At 40.0% G+C, this 27,744-nt stretch overlaps 2 protein-coding genes across 10 annotated transcripts in view; one reads left to right on the top strand and one right to left on the bottom strand.

Annotated features, from left to right (window-relative positions):
* C4H1orf112 (chromosome 4 C1orf112 homolog) overlaps nucleotides 1–10,508 on the top strand; it is a 41,184-nt gene extending 30,676 nt beyond the window's left edge. Inside the window, exons 18-24 of the mRNA XM_001928004.6 lie at nucleotides 1,611–1,733; nucleotides 2,806–2,901; nucleotides 4,846–4,959; nucleotides 6,696–6,800; nucleotides 7,408–7,488; nucleotides 8,475–8,594; nucleotides 9,547–10,508. Coding sequence (XP_001928039.4) covers nucleotides 1,611–1,733; nucleotides 2,806–2,901; nucleotides 4,846–4,959; nucleotides 6,696–6,800; nucleotides 7,408–7,488; nucleotides 8,475–8,594; nucleotides 9,547–9,735 — 828 coding nt within the window. The 3' untranslated portion in view covers nucleotides 9,736–10,508. The remainder of the gene's footprint in view (nucleotides 1–1,610; nucleotides 1,734–2,805; nucleotides 2,902–4,845; nucleotides 4,960–6,695; nucleotides 6,801–7,407; nucleotides 7,489–8,474; nucleotides 8,595–9,546) is intronic.
* The window catches only part of SCYL3 (SCY1 like pseudokinase 3), a 41,503-nt gene continuing 23,640 nt past the window's right edge, over nucleotides 9,882–27,744 (bottom strand). For 7 of the 9 annotated variants that reach the window (XM_001927973.6, XM_013996785.2, XM_005663107.3 and 4 more), the window contains 8 exons: nucleotides 26,993–27,104; nucleotides 24,979–25,056; nucleotides 23,317–23,456; nucleotides 22,455–22,639; nucleotides 15,927–16,098; nucleotides 12,833–12,994; nucleotides 11,059–11,756; nucleotides 9,882–10,587 (listed from right to left, as the gene is read on the bottom strand). In XM_001927973.6, the coding sequence (XP_001928008.1) occupies nucleotides 10,528–10,587; nucleotides 11,059–11,756; nucleotides 12,833–12,994; nucleotides 15,927–16,098; nucleotides 22,455–22,639; nucleotides 23,317–23,456; nucleotides 24,979–25,056; nucleotides 26,993–27,104 (1,607 nt within the window). In that variant the 3' untranslated portion in view covers nucleotides 9,882–10,527. The remainder of the gene's footprint in view (nucleotides 10,588–11,058; nucleotides 11,757–12,832; nucleotides 12,995–15,926; nucleotides 16,099–22,454; nucleotides 22,640–23,316; nucleotides 23,457–24,978; nucleotides 25,057–26,992; nucleotides 27,105–27,744) is intronic. The other 2 variants (XM_021089433.1, XM_013996786.2) reach the window with 1 other exon arrangement.

Below are 27,744 nucleotides of genomic sequence, written 5' to 3'. Positions count from 1 at the left end.
TTTAGCTCAAGACACACTGGAACAACATGAAATACTTTATTTGTAGTATTTTTGCTGAAGTATCTCTGGATTAGGCAGACATTCTTCTTTTTGATGTACGACCCTCATTTGATGCAAACCTATTCTGAGCATATGTGTACCTACTTAGAATGCTCCCTCTTAAAATAATGGAATAAAAAAGAATAAGTAAAAAAAAGGAATATACTACATGTAGTTGAGTGTTTTTTTGTACACTCTTATTTATTCATTCATTCATTCAGCATATTTTAAGTGCTTACATGTACCAAGCTGTGTTTTAGGCATCAGTGACATACCAGGGAACAAAACAAAAGTTCCTGCTCTCATGGACCTACATTCTAACTTAGCTGTGGACAGTTAAAGAAGTAGTAAATATATATACACATATATATATCATATATCAGTTTGTGATAAATAGAAAAAAATCAAGCAAAGATGGGGACAGGGCATTCAAGGTGTTGGGGTCCTATTTGCAACTTTAAATTATGACTTCTTAAGGGTTTTCTTAGGGCTTATATTTCTATACTGAGTATAAATGTTTTGATACTTTGTTATATAATGGCACTTGACCATAGTCATCAATTTAATTTAATTTAAAACATTTGTAATTTAAACATTGTAATTTAAAACATTTACAATGTATCAAAAGGAAATATAAATTTTTATATGCCTTTATTTGGGGAAACCTATTAAATAGCTAAATAGGACTAGGTGAAATTGTTTAGGTTTGCATTTATTGTGCACAGATTTCTATAGTAAAACAAAAAGTCTTGTATAAGATAAATTGAAAGCACCTATTTTCTAAAATTCAATAAATCTTTGCTCTATGACTGAAACTTTAGTTCAGCCGGGGCATTTAACATGTTTATTTATAAAAGGGATTAAGTAAATCATAAAAGCTGTGTGGTAATTACATAAAGTAATTACATAAAATTAAATGTGGTTGTTGAAGTATGATGGATTAAAAGCAGAATTACTGATTGTTACATTCTCATATGGCCTCACTTTACTTTATCCACACCCCAACCAACCCCATTCCTGGCCAGAGAAAGAGTTGATATCTAGATAAGAGTGAATCCAGGAAAAATTATTTTTAGTTTCAAAGTCTAGACAGTGTACTTCCTAAAGTACTACGGTTGATTATTGGATACAGTGTTGCTGAGAAATTTTGAAGCTTAATCATAAAACGAGCAATAATAATCTAGTAAATTTAAAAGAATGCTAAGTGTGTAATGTGAAAAAAAATTTTTAGTTGATGAATATTATAAATTAGCTTGACATATGTATCAAACCTATTTATAAAAATATGATGCTGTTCCCATTTTGTTAAATTTTCAACCTGAAAGGAAAAAAGTGTTTATTTAGAAAGATTAATCAGATGTTTCTGTGTGTAAGAAAAAAAATGAGTTTTAGCAGAATATACATGTGTTAAAGAAATAGCTGAAAAGACGGCTTCGGGTCTTAAAAATATAATTCTCCCTGGGCTTTTATGAAGACTTACTATAAGTAACTCATAACCTCCAGATAGTTGGGCTCCCACTCCTTTAGCCTGGTATCTAAACTCTGGTCCTTCCCCTGTCTCTCCCCTTTAGAACACTGTGCTCTCTGCTTTGCTTGCTGTATGTAATTCTGCTAGTGAAGCTCTGGATATTGGACAGCAAACTGTGGTTAAGGACATTGGGAATCAGCTTTGGGCTCTTTTAAACATTAAACTGGTAAGGAAAGCAACTGATCATTTCCCTCAAGAACAAGTGAAATACTGAGAAAAAGGGAGGGGCGGAAATTTCTCTGTAGAGTAAATGTGCACTTCTTTAGGTGCTTGCTAGAACTTGTGATTAGAACTTTTTTGTACTCTTTCAGCCAATTTAAGAGTGTGATAGAATTTTATTAGTAAAACTAGAACCTAGTAAAATGACAGTCTATTTTTAAGACCATTTGGACCCTAAAAAAATATATATCTTCTCCTGTTGTTTTCTTTTCTCTTTGGCTAGTGTAGCTTTTTTTGTGATTCTAGGAACTTCTATGAAATCTTTTGGGCAATGGAGATAGAGATATGGGTTAAAAGTAGAAAGGGCAAGTGAATGGATGTGGCTAATTTGTATTCCTCTTTCCTAGAAAAGCCAAAAAGCCAAGCTTGAATTAGAATGATATGTCCCCCAGGTTACAGTAATTAAAAAATCACATTTAGTTAAATATCTAAATATGACATTTGCTTTGATTAAATAGAAATAAATGTGTGACCTCTGATTGTGCCAGCCAGTGGAAGCTGAAGGCAACATTCCCATTTGGGAAATAACAGAAATGTTTTGCAGATGATGTTTTATCATTAAAGTTTATGGTCAGATTTTCCTACTGCAGCATTTTGACTTCAAAGTGCTTTCCCCTGATCCTCACAAATCATTCAGTAAATATTGAGAATCTCTGCTGGTGATATAGCTTACAATATCATGATTGCAACAACAACTGTGGATAAAAGAATAGGAATTCTTTTTAGTCTTCTTAAAGATTAAGTAATAAGAAGCTTTACAGTTACAGATACAAGTAATTAGATCCCCATCTGCGTTAAATCTGTGTTTGAAACATGGCTCTGCTTTCTCCAAGCTGTGTGATCTAGAGCAAATTATTTAACTTCCCTGCCCCTTTTTCTTATTAGTAAAGTGAGGGTAATAATATCCACCTCATAGAGTTAGAATAAGGTAATAAAGTGCTCAGCATATTGCCTGGTATATTGCTCTTCTCATGTAATTGAAAATTTTTACCAGAATTATTTTATGCTTCTTATTTAAGGTAACAAGTCAACCTTATGTTCAACAGACACTCAGCCTTTTACTTCCACTGCTGGGATTTTTCACTCAAACTCTAGATCCTCAGCTGATAAGTCAGGTAAGAATAGTAGTGAGCAAGTTGATACTTTGCTTGAGAAAGTTGTTAAACTGCTGTGACTTAAAATAACTTCCTCAAAAATCTTTTTTAATGATTTCTTGCTCAGTCTTCTTGTTGAACTGAACATAAAGGTAACATTCTTTTCTTCCAGGGATATCTTATTTCTTCTTTATTGCTTCTACTAGAATATTGTTAGTATACTGGGCTGTTAATTCAGCCTTTATCTGTTCTTCTCCCTTTCCCTGATACTGAAGAGTCAAAACTTTTTTGTTGTTGCTGTTGGCGGCTCAAGAAAAATCCTTTAGGTTAGGAGTCATCGTTCGCGTGTGAATCCTGCATTCGTAACGTTTTCAAAGGCGTACCAGCAGTTGTGGGAGTGTGGAATATAACCAACATGGGCATAGGAATAATCCTCATTGTTTCTTTGAAGAAATAAAGTGACTGAAGGAAGAATGCTCCTGAATTTTCTCTCTGGCCTCCAGCTCACATGGCTGCGCCAGGGAGAAGCACTAGGGGATCCTTGCGGTGTTGCCTCAGGTATGCCTCCCATTTGGAGGTTCTAAGTGATGGAGAGGGGAAAGGGGGAAAAGGCCTTCATCTCACCTGAAGTGATCTGGGGCTTTGGAATGAGTCCATCCAGGACAGACCTGATCTCCTAATTCAAAAGTTGGCTTAAGCTCACAGTCACTTAAGAAACAACTGTTTAGTCAGTAAAGCTCACCCTTCTTATCTCGGAGTTTGATGGAAGAAGTAATAACCCTGTCATGGCGTATTACAGAAAGTGGAACTAGCAACACTGTTTTTGGTAGCTCTGGTTAGTGGTTGTGTGCATAAGGAACTTAGCATTAACAAATATTTACTACTTAAGGTACAGTTTTAATTACTACATTTGCACCATGGATTACTAAATTATAGAGAATGAGAATATAGCAAAATAGTTCATTCAAGTTATGTTGATTATCAAGATTCTAATATTCGTTTTTGAAAAACTAAATACTGATGGTTTTGTTGTAACTGTGCCTACCTTTTAAAAAATCCAAATAACTAACACTCTAAAATTTCAACATAAGTGAATTGTTCATTTAGACATGGCTTCCTTAATAGATGCTACCTCAGTGTCTCTTTATTAATTTACTTATTTTTTGGTCTTTTTGCCATTTCTAGGACCGCTACCACGGCATATGGAGGTTCCCAGGCTAGGGGTCGAATCAGAGCTGTAGCCGCCGGCCTACGCCAGAGCCATAGCAACACGGGATCCGAGCCGTGTCTGTAACCTACACCACAGCTCACGGCAATGCTGGATCCTTAAGCCACTGAGTAAGGCCAAGGATCGAACCTGCAGCCTCATGATTCCTAGTCAGATTCGTTAACCACTGCGCCATGACAGGAACTCCCTCAGTGTCTTTTTAAATCAGGGTTGGCAAACTATGGCCTCCTGGCTAGATTCTGTTCTCCTATTTTCAGCTTAAGTGCTGAGGATGATTTTTACATTTTTAAGAGTTTGTTAATTTTTACATTTTTAAGAGTTTGTTCCTTGTTATGCAACAAGGAACATGTTGCCTGCAAGGCCTAAAATATTTACCATCTGTGGCCTTTTACAGAAAGTTTGCCAATCTGTGTTTTAAATAATGAACTTCTCTCATTATTATTATTATTATCTGGAATTTAATTATTATTATCTAGAATTTAAAATACAAAATAATTTTTAAAGATTTGAAAGAAGAGCACTGATATATAGTTTTTCAGAAACACATGGACCTTTTCATTATTTTTTTACAGTGGTTTTATCCAAACTCTACCTGTGAAATTTAGGCTTTGTGGAATGTTGACTTCTGGGTTTGGTTTTGTTTCCCCTCCCATATATCCATCAAAATCTTAGTCCTGTTTTTGGAAAACATTTGTTTTCATTTATAACTGTTCTTTTTTGGTCTTTGCTCCTTTTAGGTAGTATCTTTGCAGACCTCACTACTTAAGTTAGAGCCTCCTGACCATGTTCGTTTGGCAGCTCTTGATTTTCTGTCTTCTCTAGGAAAACTTTTTATACCTCCAGCTATCCAGGTAATACTCTCTCAACTCTGTTGTTCCCATGTTAACAAAACTAAGAGTTTCTGAGGCATTTTTAGGCTTTAATTTCTGGAAATATGTGTATTGTTGACAGTGAAAATAGGGGGAAAATATATTTTGTGATGAGGGTGACTGTCAAAATAGAACTCATTTTAAGTTATTTACTTTTAGAAAAATATATGTTGACATACCAGTAATTTATGTGGTTGACTGTAGTGTTAGATCCTAGTCTGGCTCTAGCACACAAAGTTCCTAAGGAAGGAAAATATGTCTTCTAGGGAATAGTATATAATGAGAAAATTAGGTAATTTATCAAAATTATTCTCTTGGTTTTATATCCATGAAAAGGAGCCTGTTTCTTAGAAAAGTATTTTTTTTTTTTGGCCACAGCTGGAGGCATGTGGAAGTTCCTGGGCAAGGGATTGAACCTGAGCCACAGCAGTGACAATGTTGAGTCCTTAACCACTAGGCTGCCAGATAACTCCTAGATAATATTTTTGAAAGTGTTGCAAGTTATATATAGTTGACAAATGAATATTACTGTTAAAACTGTAAAGGCCTGGCAGTACACCTCTACTGAATTTTAAGATATACTTCATAGCAGAACGAGGTCTTCCTCCTAAGCTGAATTTTTCCTTCCTTATTACTGAGGTCAAAACAACAATTCTAGACCATTGCCTTTTTTCCCCCACCTCCACAGGAGATATTATAAAGAGTTCACTGGTGAGAACTTCGTACAAAACATGGTGGGTAGACATTATCGCAGTACATGATTAAAATCTTTGAAACCAAAAATTTAACTGGTTAGTATCTAAAGGGCTCTCTTATTCACAGATAAACAATACCACTTGTTTTCATCACATAAGGTTATGTTTTGAGGTAAGCGTAGACTTGACAGCTTCTTTTCAACTCTCTGGACAAAACTATTCAAAGACGCTAGCATTTGAGCTATCTTCTTTTGGACATAAAATCAATGTATTCCAAAATGCTGCTTCATTAGTGTTTTGCTATGGATCCTGATAGGCCCAGAACCTATGGAATAAATGTTTTATTAGCAGAGATTACCTTACATGTTCTCAGGAGTGAAATTAAGGTCTGAAGAAATTTTGGGGGATTCTTCAGCATGAAAGAGGCATTTAAAGCCATGTGATGAGATTGATTCATTTAATTCATTATTTATTCTTGCTATGTATCAGGTACTGTTTTAATCACGGGATTCAACAGTGAACAAAACTAATAAATACTGACCTATTGAGAGACAACAGACTAATATAAGTGGGGATATATATTGCGTATTAGATGGTGGTGAGTGCTACTGAGAGAAATAAAGCAGGGAAAAGGAAAAATGTGTATGTGGGGGAGAGCCTTAAATCAAGCTTATTAGTCACCGGGGTCCTCTCCACAGGGACCTGTGAGTAAAACCTGAAGCTGAGGGAGGAGCCAGGCAGGTACCTGGGGCAACATTGGGTGAAAGTCCCCGAGTTGGGAGCACGCCTGATAGGAGAGCTCACACAGAGGCAGGGGGGCTTTGCAGGGTGTTTTAAAGACTTTGGTTTTTACTCTGAGGGAAATGAGAAGCCACTGAAAGGATTTGAGCAAAAGAGTGATATGACCTCACATGTTTTTAACACGTGTTCACTGGGACAGAATTATGGAAACTTGACATTAGAATAATGCATGTACTCTGCTGAGGTTTTCCTCTATATAATAAGGTTTGGTTTTCTTTTTAGGACAAAATTCTGCCCAACCTATCTTCTATTTTTGCCTTACTGCTAGCTGACAGGAATTGGCTACTTGAACAACACACCTTGGAGGCATTTACTCAGTTTGCTGAGGTAATTAGAAGGCTGATCTATTCTGCCCTCTAAAATATTTTAATATCTCAAGATATTCCAAAACATTCCAGAAACATCTTGAGCTGCTTAGTCATAAATTTTCTGCCAGAGGAGATAGTAACTAGTCATAAATTGTACAGGATGTAAAAATGAGGCCCAGAGAAGCGAAGTGATTCTCCTAAGCTCCTATGAGTAGAGTAACAACCAGAACAAGCATTCAAACCTGGTGCACCAACTCATACTCCTGGCGTTGAATGATAATACATTTCATCTCCAACTACCATAGGGTTTAGGTTGATGAGCACAGACCTCTAAGTTCAGTTCCGTAGAGGTGACCATGCCCTGGGTTGCTCTTTTACTCTTACCCACTGTTGTGCGGTCAATGCCTGTGCTCAAAAGGGGCCCAGAGACGTTGGGAGGACTGGGCAGAAGTCAGTAAAGCTCACAGATCTCTACTTGTGCAGGATGTCTCGTATTAGCCTCAGGCACCCTGAAACAGCTATGAGCTTATTATCTCTTGAGTGTCAAGGTAGTTCTTAAAACTCATGTCCTTGTCTTTGCAAGGTGTTGAACTGTATTGACATTGGTTTTATCAATCTTTTGATAGGAAACAAATCATGAAGAGATTGTTCCACAGTGTCTCACTTCTGAAGAAACAAAGAAAAAAGTTGTATCTTTTCTGGAGAAGGTATTTTATTTATATAGAATCAAAATAGTAGCGGTACATATTTGTTTTTTATCATGTTCCTTTTTTTGAAATTATAACCAAGTTGACTGTGTTAGCTTAAATTTTTCAATGCTTAGTGTAGTGATGACACTGTTATTGAGCAATTGGGACCACAAGTCAGAAGTAAAACACTTGGAGGCACCCTGCCTGCAGTTTGGGACACTGTAGCTTTGGTCATTCAGGCAGTATGATGGCTGACGAGGGTCCCTCACCTGGTAATCATACTTAGAATTCACATGGAGAACCATAGGTCTGAGAGGATCATGTTCACCATGCTGATGTAGGCATGGCTTTTCTGCATTGACTTAACTTTTCCAAATAGTGACCAAACATCGAATCATAACAGCTCCCATATTTGTGCGTGCTTTGAAACTTGCATGGGGATAGTGTTAGGATGTAAGTTAAAGGCTACCTGAAACATTAATAGAGCAGTTAAACCACAAATTTAGAACACTAGGAGAAAGTGAATTATGCTTAAGTACTTTATTTATTTATTTATTTATTTTTGTTGCTGTTGTTGTTGCTATTTCTTGGGCCGCTCCCGCGGCATATGGAGGTTCCCAGGCTAGGGGTCGAATTGGAGCTGTAGCCACCGGCCTATGCCAGAGCCACAGCAACGCGGGATCCGAGCCACGTCTGCAACCTACACCACAGCTCACGGCAACGCCGGATCGTTAACCCACTGAGCAAGGGCAGGGATCGAACCCACAACCTCATGGTTCCTAGTCGGATTTGTTAGCCACTGCGCCACGACGGGAACTCCCATTACCACTTTTCTATAGGGAGGGAGCACACCGTAGAATAATTTTACCCAAATTACACTCATGATCCATTTCACTCCCAAAATTTGCCTTGTTCACAGGCTAAGCCAGAAGTTTAACACTCAGCATTTTGGCCTTAGGGAGTAACATGTTGATGTTTACTTGACTTTTCATGTTCTCTGGCAGATGGGGTTTGTAAATGAAACTACAGCTGCCAGAGTGGAACGTATCAAACAGGAAAAAGGTATTTTCTGGAAGCCCTTTGCTAAAGTTACTGTAGAAGAAGCAAAGAGGTCATCTTTACAGGTATGGACTGCTTTTTGTTGTGGGTCAGGTTTTAATAAGAAATTATAACTTTCAGTTATTTGTAGTAACCTTTGGGAAAGTTACATATTTATACCAGTGATGCTACAAATGCAGTGCTTTCCGAACCACAGGAGAAAACCAAACTTACCTTCCAGAATGTTTAGCGTGATCCTTTGCCTCATTCATCAAAGTACTGTAAGAATTTTTAGCATTGTCTAGAAATCACATCTTCCTATTAAAAGGCAGACATCTAACACCTAAGGAAAATCAAAATTGTTTTGAGCACTAATAGTATATTTAGAATGGTAATACTTAGTACTCTAATAAAAATAACTTGTTTTCAAGATACATAACATTTATGCTTTAAACCTATACAGTTAAATTTTTAAGTAGTGTAAATAAGCCCTCAAGAATTTCTGCATTATGACCTTCGGTAGGAAGACTGATTATAAAAAATGTCTTGGCCCCAACCAACCCTTCCTCCCTCTCTTGGTTCAGTGATGTTAGAAATTTACCAATTTACCAAACTGGCTCCAAAACATCATTTTAAACTTAGCATTAGAAAGAAAAGAGGAAGCCTTTATAAAATTCTTACTTGGGGGCTTTTTCTAAGAACAGATCATATGTCTAAAGAATACAAACTGTTATTGGACAAGGCAGCACTTCTCAGACCTTGGACCTTGAGCATTAACGGTAGTTATCACCCTGCATCCCTGTGACAAACCAAAAATGCCTTCACCTCTCTTCAGATGATGGCGGGAGGAGGTTGCCCTCCTGCCCTTGCGAACCTGTGACTAATATGAAATTTTCATGTAAAACTTTAGTTTTAGAATTTGTCCTTGTAAGTTTTACTCTAGTCCAAAGTTTTTTGGTTTTGGGGGTTTTTTGAGTTTTTTTTTTTTATCATTTTGGAATGGGTATCACAGCATTGCATGTTTTTTTCACTTACCAGCCTTATGTGAAAAGAGCCCGTCATGAGTGTTCCTTGGAAGAAGAGTACAGGTCAGCACTGCAAGCAGCCACAGGGGCCTTGGAGGCAATTGAGTTATTACTGCAAAAGTCTCCTCCTCCAGACTGGCTTCTTGTGAAAATGGAGACACTCCAAGAAAGGATTGATAAGCTGAAATGTCATGTTTTCTAGGGTAAAAATTGAATGGACTGGACCATTTTCACTCAGTAGAGCTAGGTATGATTTTTTTGTTGTCCTACAGTATATTTTGTAAATCAAAGTGTTGATGTAATTATGTTAGTACATTTCCCAACACATAAAACTTTTATAAATTTGAATCTAGTGAAAATAGTTTTTATTGGACATTTAGAGAACAGGATTGTGGGGGGTATTTCTCATTAAGAACTTTGGTACAAGGTAATAACAGGTGGAACAGTCAGCAACTGCCCAGGTTCCCATGGGGCCACTCAGGTAGTACATCTGTAAACAAATAAATAAGCTGCCTAAGGAAACCTTAGCAATTTAAAATCATTTATATATTTTATAGCTAAAATTTTTTTCAGCAAGTTGTATTTTATAATAGAGCTTACTCTTCTGACAAAGAAATGGCACAAAATTAAGCTAATCAGCTTGAATTTCTGTATTTATTTTCTTTACTTCCGGAATTGTTCTGTAAAAAAGCGGTAAGTTCATCCTTTCCACAGCCACTTGCTCGTCACAGAAACTGGCCTCAGTCAGACGCACAGGCTCTTCCTCTGAGAAGGGCTGTGAACCTCTTCGCCACCTAGGGCTCCGGGCCAGCACTCCAGGTCTCACACTTCTGTTGGCACAGACTGGAAAAAGAGCTCCCGGTATGAGAAAAACAGGATGCTTTTGGGTTTTCTTGTCTGTAGAGCCTGCTGTTGAGGTATTCGATTTTTTTTTTTTTTTTTTTTTTTTTTTTTTAAGGAATCCTTTTTCCTAAAGCATAACTCACACTGGTTGTCACCAGTTATTGTCTTCCCAGTTCAGATCCCCTTCTTCTCCCCAGCCTGCAGACTCCTCCTGCAACAAGAAAAAGCAAATCAAGGACAACCTGTTGAAACAAATCGTGTTCAGATTTGAAAGCTCAGGCATCTGAAAGAGGTCCAGCATGTCTTTTGATGCCAGAATAACATTTCCTTTGCTGAGGAAAATAATTTACTATAACAGGAAGCTGAAAAATAGCATTACTTTGGTTACAGTATTACAAAACCACAACATTGGAAGGTAACTTTCCAGGGACCACATAATCCAATAAAACTAGTCTGATGATACCATATTTTGGTTTTAATCCCTTTTTCAAATAAGAATATTATTGTAGTAAGTAGCCCATTTTTTTTTTTTTTTTTTTTTTTTCCTGGAGAGGGAAAGATGCCATTTATAGGAAGTAGGTAATCATTTTCTCCTTAATCATGTTAATCAATTGTGTACATGGTCTTTCTCTCACTAGGAAAACAGCATGTTTAACTAGTAGCACAATTTAATAATCCTCACCTCACTAATTTCTGCTGCAGCAAATTTTGAGGAAAAGTGCATCACTGATGAGACATTATCCTTGTTGGGAACCACTGTTTCTGTCCTTATTTCAGGTAAAATAAGAATAGCAGCTGAAGGTTTAATTTCTGGGATCATATCAGCAAACCAGTCCAACTCAGGATCTTTTACTGGCTTCTTTTTCACCTGAATGGTAAACTCCTCTCCTAAACCAAGTTGTGATGGAACCTTAAGCTGCCTTTCTTGTGACCACACTTTCGTTGTCTTGGTTTGGTCTGCATCATCCCTGCTTTGTGCAAGACTGGTCTTTGGGGGCAGGCTTGATTTTGAAGGCTTGGCTTCTTGAGTCAGTGGAAGCAAAGCAGGAATGGCCTTTTGTTCCCCTGAGGTAACAGGTCTTGCAGCCGTGATTCCACCTTCTAGGTTTATTTCAGCATCTAAGCTGCTGGGCTTAAAGTCATCCCACCTCTCCTCCTCTGCATTCAGGTTGGTGAGTGGGGCCCTGGCAGCAGCGTAGGGTTCCGTGGGACAAATCTCTATGCTGACAGTTTTGTTCTCGGTCTCCTCAGGCTCACTCCAGTCAGGCCACTCCTCAGACTTTTTAGAACTTGATGGGAACTTGTCACTGTCCCCCAAGGTAATTTTCACATCTGAGATTCCATTGATGGGAAATTTCATAGGCTGAGAAAATTGATCACCTGTGGGGGACATGTGTAAGAATTACTCTCATAAAATGCTGGTTAAGAGCAAGCAAAAATATATTTAGGAGAAAGAAAAATGTATAGGAGTTCCCATTGTGGCTCAGTGGTTAGTGAACCCAACTAGCATCCATGAGGATGCGGGTTCAATCCCTGGCCTCACTCAGTGGGTTAAGGATCCAGCATTGCCATGAGCTGTGGTGTAAGTCACAGACGTGGCTCAGATCCAGTGTTGCTGTGGCGTTGTAGGCCAGCAGCTTCAGCTCCAATTGGACCCCTAGCCTGGGAACCTCCATATGCTGTGGGCGCGGCCCTTTCTAAAAAGACATCAACAAAGAAATGCATAGATCCAGTTCCTTAGAAATATCCAGGTACACTAAACTACAGGTACACTAAACTACAAGGTATCTCAGTAGAATATAAACCCACAAAGCTGTAAGTTAAATAAATATTTAAACTATAATCTGATGGAAGCACCAAGCAACAACCAGTTGGAGCAGCTAAAGCTTTACTAAACATTCAAACATACCATTTATTAGGATTATTGTCTATAAACAAATATAGACATGTTCTAAGCCAGGCAGTGTTACCCTCAGGATGTTAATTATGTATACCCTGAAAAAGTGTTACATGCTCAAATAAGTTTGCCTAACCCAACATATCCGCATTTAAAACAGATTTTCTTAAGTTTAATCAAGTCACTGAAGCCTTGTGCACTGTGGTCTGACTCTGTATTAAATTGCCCAGATTTATTTAACCACAGAACTCTTCTTTCATTGCACGCCTATTAACATCTTCCAGAACTATCATTTTTTGATACAATTTGGAAGGTCCTCAAGTAAAGTAGCTGGTGCAAAAAAGAATTCAAGCAATGTCTTCACCAGTTATGAAGAAGAGACAGGTATATAACCTACAGTCCAGGGAAAAAAGATGGACCAAGCTGATTATATCATTATAAATGAGAGAAATAAGTCTCAATATTCCCAAAGTGCTCTTAAGTTTCCAGAATTTAACCTTACTACTCAGGAAACATTCACCCAAGCAGTGGAACAGCTATGTAAATTTAATAAATCTACCTGTCTGTAAAAGAGTACTGTAGTAACCTCGCTGTGTGTGCTTCTTGCTGTTGATGGGCATGTTGCCGGAAGAGAGACATTTAGGAAATATGCCAGAGGAGGGCTTCTTCAAGACTGGCGCGATCTGACTGTGCTGGCTGCAGGTGACATGCATGGGAGAATCTGAAGATAAAGAAAAACTCCAAAAAATGAAAGTGATAGTAAATTGCTTGTCTGTCACATGTTAGGTGAGCAACAGTTAAAGGAAAGCGGTACATTTAACACAAAAGAGAAGCTGCAGGGAGAGGGCATCTCCAATATTGAAAGGAGCATACCTACTACAGAAGGGATTGCCTGTCCTACAGGCTGAGTGTCCACATGGTGGTGATGCAATAGAAGGGATTCAAGTACTGGCTGAGCAGTTGCAGTAGACAGAGAAAACCTCTAGGACACCTAGTTATAAAGGCTAACAGTCTAAAAGCATCTTGGTGATTTAAAACTATAATTGATTCTACTTACTTTCAAGAATAAAAAGTATAAGCACACCAGTGTGAATGTACTTAATGCCACAGAACTCTACACTTAAAAATGGTTAAAATGGGTAAACTGTAGGTTATGGACATTTAACTCCCTACTGGGAAAAGAAACATGTTTTTAAGAAAATGCCGTCTTTAAAAGTTTATCTCAAAGTTCATACTCAAGAGTGGGTATTGGTCAAAAGGTTTCTAACCCAAATTGTAACTAAATACTTCCTCTGCCTTAGAAAGTAAGGGTGAAGGGGATAGCCTGGGTTAAGTCATCAGAAGCCACATTTCCCCTCCCCACCCAAGTCTGAACTCTGCAAGCCCTCGACCCTCTTGCTTATTTCTGCCACTGTCCTCCCTGCTAAAGTCCTAATATTTCTTACAAAATGTCCTCTTTCTTTCTTTTTTCTTTTTTTTTTTTTTTTTTGTGCTATTTCTTGGGCCGCTCCCGAGGCATATGGAGGTTCCCAGGCTAGGGGTCTAATAGGAGCTGTAGCCACTGGCCTACGCCAGAGCCGCGTCTGCAACCTACACCGCAGCTCACAGCAACGCCGGATCCTTAACCCACTGAGCAAGGGCAGGGACCGAACCCGCAACCTCATGGTTCCTAGTCAGATTCGTTAACCACTGCGCCACGACAGGAACTCCAAAATGTCCTCTTTTCTAAATTGTCTTCCCTAACTCTTGTTCATGCAGACTTATTTCCCTTAGGTACACTTTTCACAAAGTTCGATGTCAGCCCTTATTCTTAAGTCTGACCATGCAAGTAAACTGCAAAAGAACAGATGGGAAGAAAAGGTCTCAGAGTACCTCCTTCATACATGGCCCTCCCCCAGCAGTGCTCCATGTCCTTCCAAAGAAGGACCTCTCTCTACTGTAAACCTGGAATGTGGGCAGCCACGAGAACTCCCAGCTGTCTTGGATGAAGAGCCTGATGTGCCAACTCAGTGGGATTCGAAGGCTTGCAAAGTTTTCAGGAAAATCAATTTTAATAAAAAGTCATCTGTTCTTGCTCTTTGGTGCCATTTCAGTTTCTGTTCATTATATAGAGCAATCCAGATGAGTATATACAATGTCTAGAACTAGAAAACTCCATCTACTAAGTAAAACAGATGTTGAGAGTGGGGACTTTTGGTAATTCAACATGTAAAGCTGCCTGGAGTTCCCTTGGTGGCGCAGTGGTTAACAAATCCGACTAGGAACCATGCAGTTGTGGGTTCGATACCTGGCCTCACTCAGTGGATTAAGGATCCCGCATTGCTGTGGGTGTGGTGTAGGCCGGCAGCTACAGCTCCAATTAGACCCCTAGCCTGGGAACCTCCACATGCCACAGGTGCAGCCCTGAAAAGACAAAAGAAGGTATCTCGAAACTATACCTGCCCTTTTCTGCCAGAAATTCCTCTGGTATGAAATATAAATTTCTCACCTACAGTTTGATCTGCTAAAAAAAAACTGGAAACACAGACCTTACTCAGTTTGATATATGGACATTTCAAGGCTGATGAAGCGAGAGCTTCTACATCACCCTCCTCTTCAAGCCCCTTGGAGCCACAACGACACTGATTCATTAGCACCAAGGAAAAGCTGAACTCTCTTCAGAACTTGAGGAAGTCAGTGTTTGCTTTAAAAATTATCTTGTCATCAAAATTAGAGCACAATCTATCTGATAGTTCTTTTCTACTAATAACTGTTGCCATGCTCTCCAGTATCACTGAGAACTGAATTAGAGATCTTCATAACAAGGCCAGCATCCCTCAGGATACACAAGGGAGCAAAGAGGCCATGACAGTATTGATGCCAAATTCTTATTCCTGACTCTTATAGTCTATAAAGACCAGAAATCATTGCTACTTCCCATATAACATTCAATGGTAACATACCAGATATAAGGATTTTTTTTCCTTGATTTTTAAAGTAACTAAAAAAAATCAAAAGCTTTCACTTAATGGGCCATCAAAATCAAAAGAACTTAAACATCTAGTATTGGTAAAAGTAGCTACAGCATTTCTGGAAACTGACAATATCTATTACAATTTGATAAATAATTGAGTAGTAATATTAAATAATAATTAAAATTAAATTGTAATTATTAATTTAGGGTATTTAATTTAATAAATAATTAAATTTAATGGATAATTTAATTCTCTGACCCAGTAAGAAATCCAGAGATGGATGTAATAGCCACCAAGAGGGAAGTCACTGAAATAATTATATTCAATAAAATATTAGACAGCTGGCAACAACAACAAACACCAAAAAAATCCCTAATATAAGGCAATTACTTACTGACCTGGAAATATGCCCATGACAAGTTACTATACAAAAAAAAAAGTTGTAGACCTGTGCACAGGTGTGGGTGTGTAAATACACACCTGAGTATCTCTGTGGACTTAAAGGGATGAAAGAGTTCTTGCTAAACCATAAGGTTGGTTACTTTAGATGTCCCAGGAGTTGAGAAAGAAATTACTCAATTTTTTCTCTGTATCATTTGAATATAATCCATGTGTATTACTTTTATAAAAATCTATTAATTAAAATTAAAATCTAATAAATTAAAACACCACCACACTAGGCCTTTTAGTCATTCTTACCTTCTGGGGAAAGGTCCATAGTTTTAGTAAAACTTGGGGCAGTGCGTTTGAAGATCTTGCTTCTTTCTCCTCCAACAACCACCTCTGGTCCAAGTAAAGAGACCAGCACTGCTAAACTGTGAAGAGTAATTACCACAATGGAATCGCTGGTATCACGCAGGCCCAGTAATACCTAGGAGTGAATTGGGTAATGAGTGTAAACAACCATACTGTCTCTCTCTTCCCCTGTACATAAGCAGCTGGGCTGCAATCAGACTGTGCCTTCTTAGAACTTCATTTCTTAGATAATGTGTTCTAGGTCAGTAGCTCTCAACTTATCTGTGCTCAAGGACCAATATTTCCCCTCCCAATCCATCACAGCCTGATTCTTTTAAAAAAAAAAAAGAATACAATAAAAATGAAATTAAACAGACAACAGTGGAAATAACATAGGATTACTCTTAAATTGCTATAGAAGATTTTAGATCTGTCCATGATGGCTGCTGGCTCCTGCCTGGACCAAAGGGCACAGAGTCCTCCCAAGAGCTCAGCCCAGTATTCCCAGGTAGTCTTCATCCAAGTACTAACCAGGCCCAACCCTACTTAGTGTCTGAGATCAGATGAGATGGATGCATTCAGGGTGGTATAGCTGTAGACGATTCTCTAACCAAATTCTTGGAGAATCTGAATACTCCAACCAAAGGACTCATCTATATGCTACATGATGCCACAAGAGACTCACTTCAGGTGTAAGAACATCCACAGACTGAAAGTGAGTGAAGAAATGCAAAAAGATGTACTACACACATGAAAACCAAAAGAAGGCTGGGATAGCTATACTTACATCAGATAAAATAGATTTGAAAACAAAGACTGTACTAAGAGACAAAGAAGGGCATTATATAATGATAAAGGGGTCAATACAACATGTTTATAAATATGCACCACACACAGGAGCACCCAAACATATAAAGCAAATATTAACAGACCCTAAAGGGGAAATAATACTGTAAAAGTAAGGGACTTCAAGACCTCATTTACTTCAATGTAACAAAAACAATCCTATGTATAATTGCATCAAAGAATAAAATACCTAGGCTAGGTAAATTTAGGCTACCTAAATTTAATCAAGGAAGTGAAAAACTTGTACATTTAAAACTATAAGACACTGATGAAAGAAAGTGAAGACAACACAAATAAATGGAAAGATACTCCAATGCTCATGAATTTGAAGAATTAATACTGTTAAAAAACTGTCCATACTACCCCAAGTAATGTACAGACCTAAGGCAATCCCTATCAAAATTCCAATGGCATTTTTCACAGAAACAGAACAAATTTGAACAAATCCTAAAATTTGTATGAAACCACAAAAGACCTTGAATAGCCAAAGCAATCTTGAGAAAGAACAAAACTAGAAGCATCACACTCCCTGACTTCAAGATGTATGACAAAGCTACAATAATCAAAACAGTATAGTACTGGCATAAAACAGACACATAGGTCAATGGAACAAAAGAGAGAGCCCAGGAATAAACCTATGCATATATGGTCAATTAATTCATGATGAAGGAGTCAAGAATATACAACAGAGAAAGGATTGTCTATCCAATAAATGGTGTTAGGAAAACTGGACCACTATCTTACACCATACACAAGAATTCACTCAAAATGGATTAAAGACTTAAATGCAAGACTAGAAATCATAAAACACATAGAAAAAAAATGAGCAGTAAGCTTCTTGACACTGGACTTGTTGATAAGTTTTTGGATCTGATACCAAAAGCAAAGGTTACAAAAGCAAAAAACAAGTGGGACTACATCAAACTTTTTCTGCACAGCAAAGGAAACCATCAACAAAATAAAATGGCAACTTACTGAATGGGAGAAAATATTTACAAATTGTATATGTGATAAGGGGTTAATATCCAAAATATATAAAAGAACTCATACAACTCAACAAAAACAAGTAATTTGATTTTTTAAAAAATGGGAAGATATGAACAGACATTTTTCCAAATTGATTTAAAGATGGCCACCAGCTATGTGAAAAGGTGTTTGATATTACTAAACATCAGGGAAATGAAAATCAAAACTACAGTGAGCTATCACCTCACACCTGCCAGAATGGCTATTATCAAAAGGACAAGAAATAACTGTCGGCGAGGATATAGAAGAAAGGGAACCATGTGCACTGTTGGTAGTAATTAATATTGCTGAAGCCACTATGGAAAATAGTATGGCGTTTCCTCAAAAACTTACAAATAGAACTACCATACACCATCAGCAATTCTACTTCTGGATATTTATCTGAAGAAAAAAAATCACTAACTCAAAATGCTATCTGCACCCCCATGTTCACTGCACCATTATTTACAATAGCCATAAATGATATGGAAACAAGCTGTCTATTGATGGATGGATGGCTAAAAAAATGTAGTATATACACAGGGAAATTATTTAGCAAAAAAAAATAAAATATTGCCGTTTGCAACAACATGGAAGGACCTCGAAGACAATACGCTATGCTAAATGAGGTAAGTCAGAGTAAGACAAATGCTGTGTGATCTCTCGTATGTGCGCTTGGTGGGGGAGGAGGTGGGGAGGACAAACAAAAAACAAGCTCATAGATACAGAGAACAGATTCGTGGTTGCCAGAGGTGGAAGTGAGGAGGTAGGCAGGGAATGAAAAGGGTCAAAAGGTTCATACGTCCTGTTATAAATAAGTCATGGAGCTATAATGTACAGCAAGCACATTGACTTAGTAATACTATGTTGCACATTTCCAAGTTGCTAAGAGAATAATTCTTAAAAGTTCCGGTCACAAGAAAAAATTTTGTAACTCTGTGGTGACACATGGTAACTAGGCTTACTGTGATGATCATTTGCATATACACAAATATCAAATTATTCTGTTGTTCACCTGAAACTAATATAATGTTATATGTCAATTATGTACCTCAAAAAAAATTTTTTTTTTTTGTCTTTTTAGGGCCGCACCCATGGCATACGGAGGTTCTCAGACTAGGGGTCCAATTGGAGCTGTAGCTGCTGGCCTACACCACAGCCACAGCTACGTGGGATCTAAGCAATGTCTGCGACCTACACCATAGCTCATGGCAACGCCAGACCCTTAATCCACTGAGTGAGGCCAGGGATCAAACCCACATCCTCATGGATGCTAGTTGGGTTCGTTAACTGCTGAGCCACGACAGGAACTCCTGTACCTCAATTTTTTTTAAAAAGGTTTTAAGTGTTAATTTTCCATATCTGTACTCACATCATTACAGAACCATAACAAACAATTCCTGTACTGGCAAGTTCTGCATGGCACACTTAGAAACTCGCATCTACATTACTAACAACTGTGTTCTGGAGTTCCCGTTGTGACCTAGCAGAAACGTATCTGACTATCTGACTAGCACCCAGGAGGACCCAAGTTCGATCCCTGGCTTTGCTCAGTGGGTTAAGGATCTGGCGTTGCTGTGAGCTGTGATGTAAGTCAAAGATATGGCTCAGATCCAGTGTGGATGTGGCTGTGGCTTAGGCCAGCAGCTACAGCTCTGATTGGACCCCTAGCCTGGGAACCTCCATATGCCACGGTTGCAGCCCTCAAAAGACAGAAAAAAACAGAAACAAAAAACTATGTTCCCAGTCATATGCTAGAAACCTCTTCTCAACTTTACACACCCATAAGAATAGGACCTTGAAAACTTTCTTTATATCTGATGCACAATGCCTGCCCCAAACTGAGCCAATTATGATCTCTTTCCCAGTAATAAAAACTGTAATTTAGAGAAAAACTGCGGTTTGCTTAAAATGACAAGAGTAAACTTGGAGGCTGTGGGACAACCATGTTTGGCCACAATTACAGCAAACAATGAAAACTGGTTTTCAAGAGTCAAAAGTGGAACAAATGCAAAGGGAAAGGATGAGAATGAAGACCTGATGGCTGAGCCCAGCCACACTTGATTCCACTTAAGGCAGACTGACATCACGTGAAGCCTTTTTTTTTTTTCCCTTTTTCAGGCTGCACCTGTGGCATATGGAAGTTCCCAGGTTAAGGGTTAAATCAAAGCTATAGCTGCCAGCCTGTGCTACAGCCACAGCAATGTCAGATCCAAGCCTCGTGTGACCTACACCACAGCTCATGTCAAGTCTAGATCCTTAACCCACTGAGTGAAGCCAGGGATCAAACCCGAATCCTCATGGATACTGGCTGGGTTCATTATTGCTGAGCCACAACGGGAACTCCAATTAAAGCCTTTTTTTGTTTTAGCTCATTTAAGTGGGTTTCAGTTACTTGCAACCAAGAGAACCTTGACTAAGACATTCCCATGGAGCTACTGGAAGAGGTTTTGCTCTGAATCGGCGAACATGTATATAAGGACGATGGCAGGCAAAGCCTGAGACAAGGCCAGGATGACTGGCCTGCATGGTGAGGGGGCAGGAATCCTGCATTCTGGTCCTATAGCTCTGCCAGGATTCTCAATATGATTTAAGCAATTCATCATTTCACTTTTCCGGTCCAATTTCCTCATTTATCTAAGATGAGTTTCCAACAGGATTCAATTATCAAGTCCAATGCTAACAAACCAAAGAAAGCTGTACGAGTAAGCTAAAATATGGTTAGAATTCTATTAATTGAATATGGCAATCATGAAATAAGAAACCACCAAGCCAAAAATCCAAAAGTCAGCCTCAAAACCCTCCCATCTAGCAAAAACTGGGTCCTACCCCTTCTACCCAGAACACGTTCCTCTCCCATAACCGCTGCCACCATGTATTCCCCAGTCTTTGTCACCTCTTAGCAGGACTGTTCTACTAACTTCCTAGTTAATTCCCCCCCCTCCCCTTGCTGTGGTCCATCTTCACCTGCTACCAAAGTGAACATAAAATTAGCCAAGTTAGTCCCCTGCAGAGGAAGGAGCTCCACCAAGAACTTGCATTGCCTTTTATATCTACTTACTATTTGACCTCAGCTCAGTGCCAATTCTGAGATCCATCATAGCACCTCTATTTCAGAGTCAGAGTGCTTTGTTCCTCTTCAGTTTCAGACTCAAACAACTACACACAGGGTAACAATTACTGCTGCAGATATAAACACAAAGTGCTGTGTTGTGGCAGCCAGGCTCTAAGGCCAGGCCCCCATGAACCACGCCCCCAATCTCCATGCCCATGTGTAAATCCATCCCACATGAACCTGGCCTGATTTCTATGCCTCACTTTAACCAAGAGAATGGGGTAGAAGTAACGTGAGTTCCCTTCCTAGGCCTTAAGGCAGCTGCCTGGGCACTTCTGGAAGCCTGCGGCAGGTGGCCATGGAGGAAGTGCGCCCACCCTGCTAGAGAAGTCCTGTGGGGCTGTCACCCAAAGTCCCAGCTAAGCCCAACCTTTCAGCCAACCCCACCCAAGTGCCAAGGAGCTGTTCTGGATGTTATGGTACCCCAGATGACTGCTGCCTCAGCTGACATCACGTGAAACAACAGAACCCCCAAGCTGAGCCCAGTCAATCCAAAGAATCATGAGAATCAATAAAATGGTTGTTTTAAGGCACTAAATTTTGGAGTAGGTTGCTACACAGAAAACAAACATCTATTTTTTCTCAACCACTAGCTCCTTGAAAGCAGAGAATGTGTTACACACCTCTATGACCCCAGTAACTAGGCATAAGAACTGGCATAAAACCAGGCCTTACAATTTTTAAATAAGTTAATCTCACAGGAGAACAAAATTATTTGAAAAGTACCATGTGACTGACAAAATCTTTTCAAACTTCATACTGAGTTAATTAGGGTCTCCCCCAAAATCAGGTCCACCCAGATTCTGACCTTAAGATGAGGTCATATGGAGTTAGAGAGGACCTTAAATCCAGTGACTAGGTATCCTTATCAAAAGGCCATGCGACAACAGAAGCAAAAACTGAAGTGACACAGCTACAAACCAAGAAACACCAAGCCCTGCTGACCCCTTAATTTTGAACTTTCCACCTCCAGAACCAGGAAAGAACAATTTCTGTTGTTTTAAGCTACATGGTTTGGGGTAACTGCTATATCACAGGAAGCCAATACAAACCTGGAGCCCTGGAGTAGGCAGATCCTAAGAGGCTCCCTGGTGGCTGATCAACAGGCTGAAAATCACTGATGGGAATCATCTTCTGTTCCTCTCTCACAATGTAAGTATTTACATTAATCTAATTATGGACACTTGCAGTTTATGTTCACAAAACATCCCATAAATAAGCCTCACTAGTTTTCCCCAAAGAATTAAACAGAATTAGACTTTTCTAGGTCATAAATAAAGATCAAACATGTTAGTTTAACTGATTTGCCTGTGCAACTAGACTGGAAATGCAATTTTAATTTCCACCCTGTGGATTCCAGGAGGGCTTTTAAGCCAAGATGCTGCCTCGGGCCCCCCAGGCTGTTATCAGAACACGCCAGGGCCCTCCTCGTCCTTCCAGCTCCCTCACTCCCAGCACCCACTCCCGCATCCCCTGGATGGTTCTGTGGGCAAGCGCCCGCCTGCCCGCTCACTGCCTGCCCCAACCTGCGGCAAGATGACTTTCTTCAGCTGCTCCTGAGTGAAATGCTCCACATAGGCCTCCAGGTGGGACAGCAGCACCATCCGCACGTGCTCCTCATGCACCTCGAACAACTGGAGCAGCACAGGGATCACCCGAGACTGGAACAGGGCTGGTGAGAGCAGGCAGGGGGTTTCTCCCCGAGCATTGTCTTCCCCCGATCAGAGGGAAAAACAAATCGTCATTTCGGTAAAAGAAGCACAAAGCACAACACATGAACTGAGCCCAGAACTCCACACACAATCTAAGTACTCTTCTAAATTCTCATGTCCCAAACCAAAGGAAGTGCTCTTGTTGACCCCAAATTACTCAAGGCTTAATTATCTTAGCACACTCCACCTTGTAAGAAATACTCTATCATGCTTAGTGTACTATAAAGCAAGCTTGTATTTTAATATACTCCCGAGTCCACGGTTTTTTATACATTTACGTCCAATCAATGAAGAATTTCATATACTAGATACAACTGATATTGTTGGAATTTAATCTGCAAAAGCAGGAGCTGTTAAATGCTACCCCCCAAATTGGTGCTATACTGTCCTCTTTTCCTAGTAGTTACAGTAGGTTGAGACATGCATCAGGATCGTTTGGGAACGATCATACACACACCCCTGTCCTCGCTCTGTACCAGAACCAATGGAAAAGGGACACAGGCAAATTTTTAAAAAGCCTACGAGGTGATTCGAGCAATACTTTACCAATAAAATATAAATACTTTACCAACAAAGCAATATAGATTACCAAGTAATACTCTCACTCTGCTCAAATATGGACCATTAACTTCCAAACTCCTTAAATGCCAATATTTCAAAAAAAAAAAAATTTCACCTTTTTTGGGGCCAAGGAGATAAGGAAGAAAACTCTTAACAGCTACTGGCTCTGCAAACACCAACTGATTAAGCAGAAGAGGCACCAACCGTGAAGCAATTAATTCCTCTGACAAGCAGCTGACTCTGTCCAGCAGGAATCTGAGGGCAAAGAAGGAAAGCCTGGGAAACTGGCTGTGACACTGTTATCAACTTACTTGTACAGTTTAGACATATACAGCTTTACCCCACTTCCATCAAAGTGATGAATCAAACGTAGCCGGGGAAAGAGAACAGATCAGTCCCCGGGTATTTAAGAAAAATGCAGAAGGTATGAGGCAAAGCCAGCTAGTCCGCACACCCACAACCTCCAATCCAAGCTAGGAAATGCTTTCAACAAATTGCCCCTTATTAATAAGCAAAAGTGTCGGTTTTTTTCCCCCCTGATAAGCCGGAGGCTTTTCAGTTAGTAAAAGGTATTTTCTCAAATTTAAAAGGTGTAAGATGTTTCATTATCTAAAGTTTCCACACCAAACAAAATACTGGCTTTTGTTACTTACTAAAAAAATAATAATAAAACCTATGTATAAGCACTTTGTTAAGAAACATACAGATCTTAGGTATTAATAGTGATACTATCCCACTATAAAATCACTCTGAACAGGGATTCTTGCCTCCTACTTTATCAGGAAACAGGCCACACCATACACTACCTCCTTCACGCCCCTCAGCCACTACCGACCGACAGGTCCACATCCAAGCTCATTCCCACCTTTCCACCCCAACCCCCTTTCCGGGCGCCAAAGATGTGAAGGTTTCCTCTTATTTAAGACCTCACCCCTACCCCCACCGAACTACTGCCCGGACATTCCCTTCTCTCGCAGGGCCATGCGCCGCCAGCCGCTCCCCACCACGGGCCTGTGGCTTCAACTCCTCCCTCCCCCCCCACCAGCTCTGTTCCTTCAGCCTAGAAACATGCTCACATCTCTTCCATCCTTAAAGACGCCCTTTCTTGACTTGATTTCCTACTTTCACAATTCTATGTTCTCTCTTCTCTGAACTTTTCAAGAGGTTTTACCCAAGTTCACTTTCTCACCTTCCACCCACTTCTCAAGTCACTGCAGTTTGATTTGCTCTGCTGAAACCATTCGGAGACAAGGCAACCAGTGCTTTCCTGATTGCCAAGTGAGCAGGTGTCTGCTGATTCCTCCCATCTTTTTGAAATTCTCTACTCCTTTGGGAAACCAGCTTTCCTGGCTCTCTCTCTGAATCTCCTCTAACCTCTGTTTCTGTCTCATGCATCAGCCTCTCCATCCCTTACAAGGCTGGGTGCCCAGTTATATGTGGGTCACTCCATGCACAGGACATGCTGTGTGGCCTCTGCGTACTGGTTCACGTCGCCCCTCTGCCTAGATACCTTTCCTCTACCCATCCCTCCCCAGTCTTCTGTGTTCTCAGGTGCCCTCCTCAAGCTCTATCACTATGTAAGGATTCTCAGTCTCTATGTTCCCCTCACCAGAACTATCCACCCCAGGGCCTAGCAGAAAGCCTGACATACAGGAAATGTCACTAAACTTTGCTCAAGAAACCAGATGTCTGACTCATCCTCTCTAGGACACCTGGAGTTTTCCATGGACTTAACCCACAGCTACTGAATTTTGAGGACTGAACTTTCTGAACTTACTTGAAAAATTCAGTTTTTTCCTCTTCACTCTTCAATGTTAAACTTTTCAAGAAATTCACAACTTCTAGAAAATCATTCCTAAATTCCCAAAAGAAAAAAAAAATGCAGAACAATAGATTAGAGATGGCATGTTAAATATTGAAGCTATAACCACATACCACACGATAATACTACTCAAAGAAACATTTCCCGATGCCACTTGCAAGATTCTGTTTTAACTAAGAAGCTTATGAGACTGATACTATGGAACAAGCCCAAAGGGAATTTAATATTTTAAGAACATCAAAGAGATCTGTGAAGAGGATACACGTTTAAACACACACACACGTACATACACAAATGCTAACAAATGCTGTGGTTTTAATAATCATGATAATCATCCAAATTTTCTGTTGAAATAGGATGTGGTTACATGAAATATCCTGGGAGAGATGGTATTACCATTACCAAACAGTTGCTAATTCTCAAGTCTCCTTTGGTGAAGTAAAATCTGTTCAAGAGGGTTGGGAAAGAGGAATTTCTGGTACAAGTCACAGGAGTCTTCTCATTTCTCCTACTGTAAGTTGTTTGGTTATTTTTTTCAGCCAGGCAGGGAAGAGGGAGAGGAGTGCTCAGTTTCCTGCGGGGCCTCCAGAAGGTCCCGAGGCCAGCTCAGCTCCAAGGGAGGGCAGCCCAGGTCCCACTGTGCGAGGACGATGCCCTGGGAAGAGGCTTCAGCGCCCAGCCTGCACAGCTGACCTCCTGGGTCTCCACGCCTTACATTCACACCTGTTTCCCTTTGGCTCCTTAGCAGAGAAAAGGCACAGCTGCCTTAACTGAAGTGCCGCCCCAGCGAGAGCTGCTAGCCCAGCTCCTCCTACCTCTGGCTGGGCTCTCTCCTCATGTGTAACAATCTTTTTTTCGGGAAGAGGGAGCTGGTGCATGTTTTTGGCTTCCCCCACCCCTCTCTATTTAACATACAATTCTTACCAAAGAACTCTTACTACACACAGTGGTGAAAGAATCTATTTACTGTAAAGGACTCTTCTTTGCAGAGATTCTATATGAAGGTAAATCAAGTATCACTATGAAGCACCCAAAAGGACATGGAAATACTTTGGTTAAAAGATTCATAACAGGAAAGGTTTGAACAGTTTCTCTGGAACATAAATGACAAATGAAACCCATATAACTACAAGAAAACTACCCCCTCTGCCTTATTTCATGATATACCCCACCCCCCATGCTCTCTTGCAGGTAATGTTCCCGCCTTTAGGGATAATATTAGCTTTCCTTCACTCTGGTTTTCCTCAGGCTTTCTGACTGCAAGCACATAAGGATTTTTAGTTTCACAACTGACATAAGATTGATTTTGGTAATAAAAGTTATGAATGTGGAATTAACCTGTGTGGAAGGTCTGCAGTCATGGAAATTAAAAAATGAAGGACACATAATTAAAACTAACCTTGAAGAGAGGCTCAAAAACATCTCTGAATCCAGCGACAGTATTAACAGCTACACTGTGCCCTCCCTCTAAATCGACTTCTTTGCTCTTCCATCACGTATTACTAAACAAAGAAAACAATCTTCTGCCTGAAGAAAAATAAGCTCATTTCCACCCCCCATCAACAAGTAAAAATTCAACAATAACAAATTCATTTCAATAATACAATGGCAGCACAAAGGAGAGGTGGTGTTTATTAAGTTTCTCAATGAACTTTCCAACTATAAACTAGCAGACACATCCTGGCTTCTTCACATTCTGAAGCGCTAAGGAATCTAGCTATAATTTCTAGACCCAGGCCTCCAGGACAATTAAGGCTTTCAAAAACTTCCTATCTGTAAAAGGAACCTGAGAGGCAAGCCAATCTCTCCTTCCATTTTCCCATGCAGACACGATTCGACCTCTCCTAATTAAGGACAGTGACAACGAGAGGGAACGCATCACTTGGTCCTCCAAATCCCACCGCTGGAGCATAACCCACCAGAGCAGGCAGCAGCAAGACGGCCAGCGGATCACACAGGGCGCCCTCACCTGAAGAAGTCATGGGACAGGAGGGTGCAGAGCGCTGGCCGGCAGGTGGGAATGGGATTCAGCAAAGTTGAGTGCAAGGTCTGTTGAAAGCTGGAGAGAACATCCGCTGAAACTGAAATCCAGAGCGACAGTTAGTTTCCAATGCCTTCTCCCTCTTTCCAGGACCTCTATAGCTGGAGACTGACGAGAGCAAAAACCAACCTGTAAAAGCCCAAACAAACAAAGCCCTGGCTGATGCTAAACAGCTTCCTGCTTGCCTTAAGCCACACTCATTGGCAACGCATTCAACCTCCTGTTCAGACGCCTCCCCTTTGAGCCCCTCTCATTTCCTGTCAGTTTCACTCATCTCAGGCCTAGAGAAGGGTTAGTAAGGGGTAGCTTTGACGGCCTCTCCACCTAGAACACAGGAAATAATCTGGATGACTATATTTTCAATTCTTCCAAGGATGGTACATAATTGCCATCATTTTAAGACACCATGACGAGGGGTGAGTTCCTTACCCACAGGGATGCCTGAGGGCTTAATTCTCAAGTGTTTAGGCTGGAACAGCTCAGAGCTGATAGGTGAATGAAGTTACAGCTTGTAATTTCAGAGCACTGCATGAGCCAGGCAGAGGAAACAGCCTTAGAACTGCAAAAAGCTTCTGCAATGTGAGATACAGACCAGTAAGGGGCTTAATGTGACATGGACCCCAGGACGCTTAATGGGTGGACAACTGAAGGCCTGGAGTCATTGAAGGAGAAGGAAGCAG

Source organism: Sus scrofa, chromosome 4 (genome assembly GCF_000003025.6).
Source record: "Sus scrofa isolate TJ Tabasco breed Duroc chromosome 4, Sscrofa11.1, whole genome shotgun sequence".
NCBI classification, from domain to species: domain Eukaryota; kingdom Metazoa; phylum Chordata; class Mammalia; order Artiodactyla; family Suidae; genus Sus; species Sus scrofa.
The sequence above is the reverse complement of the archived record's forward strand: the minus strand, read 5'-3'. Positions and strand labels throughout refer to the sequence as shown.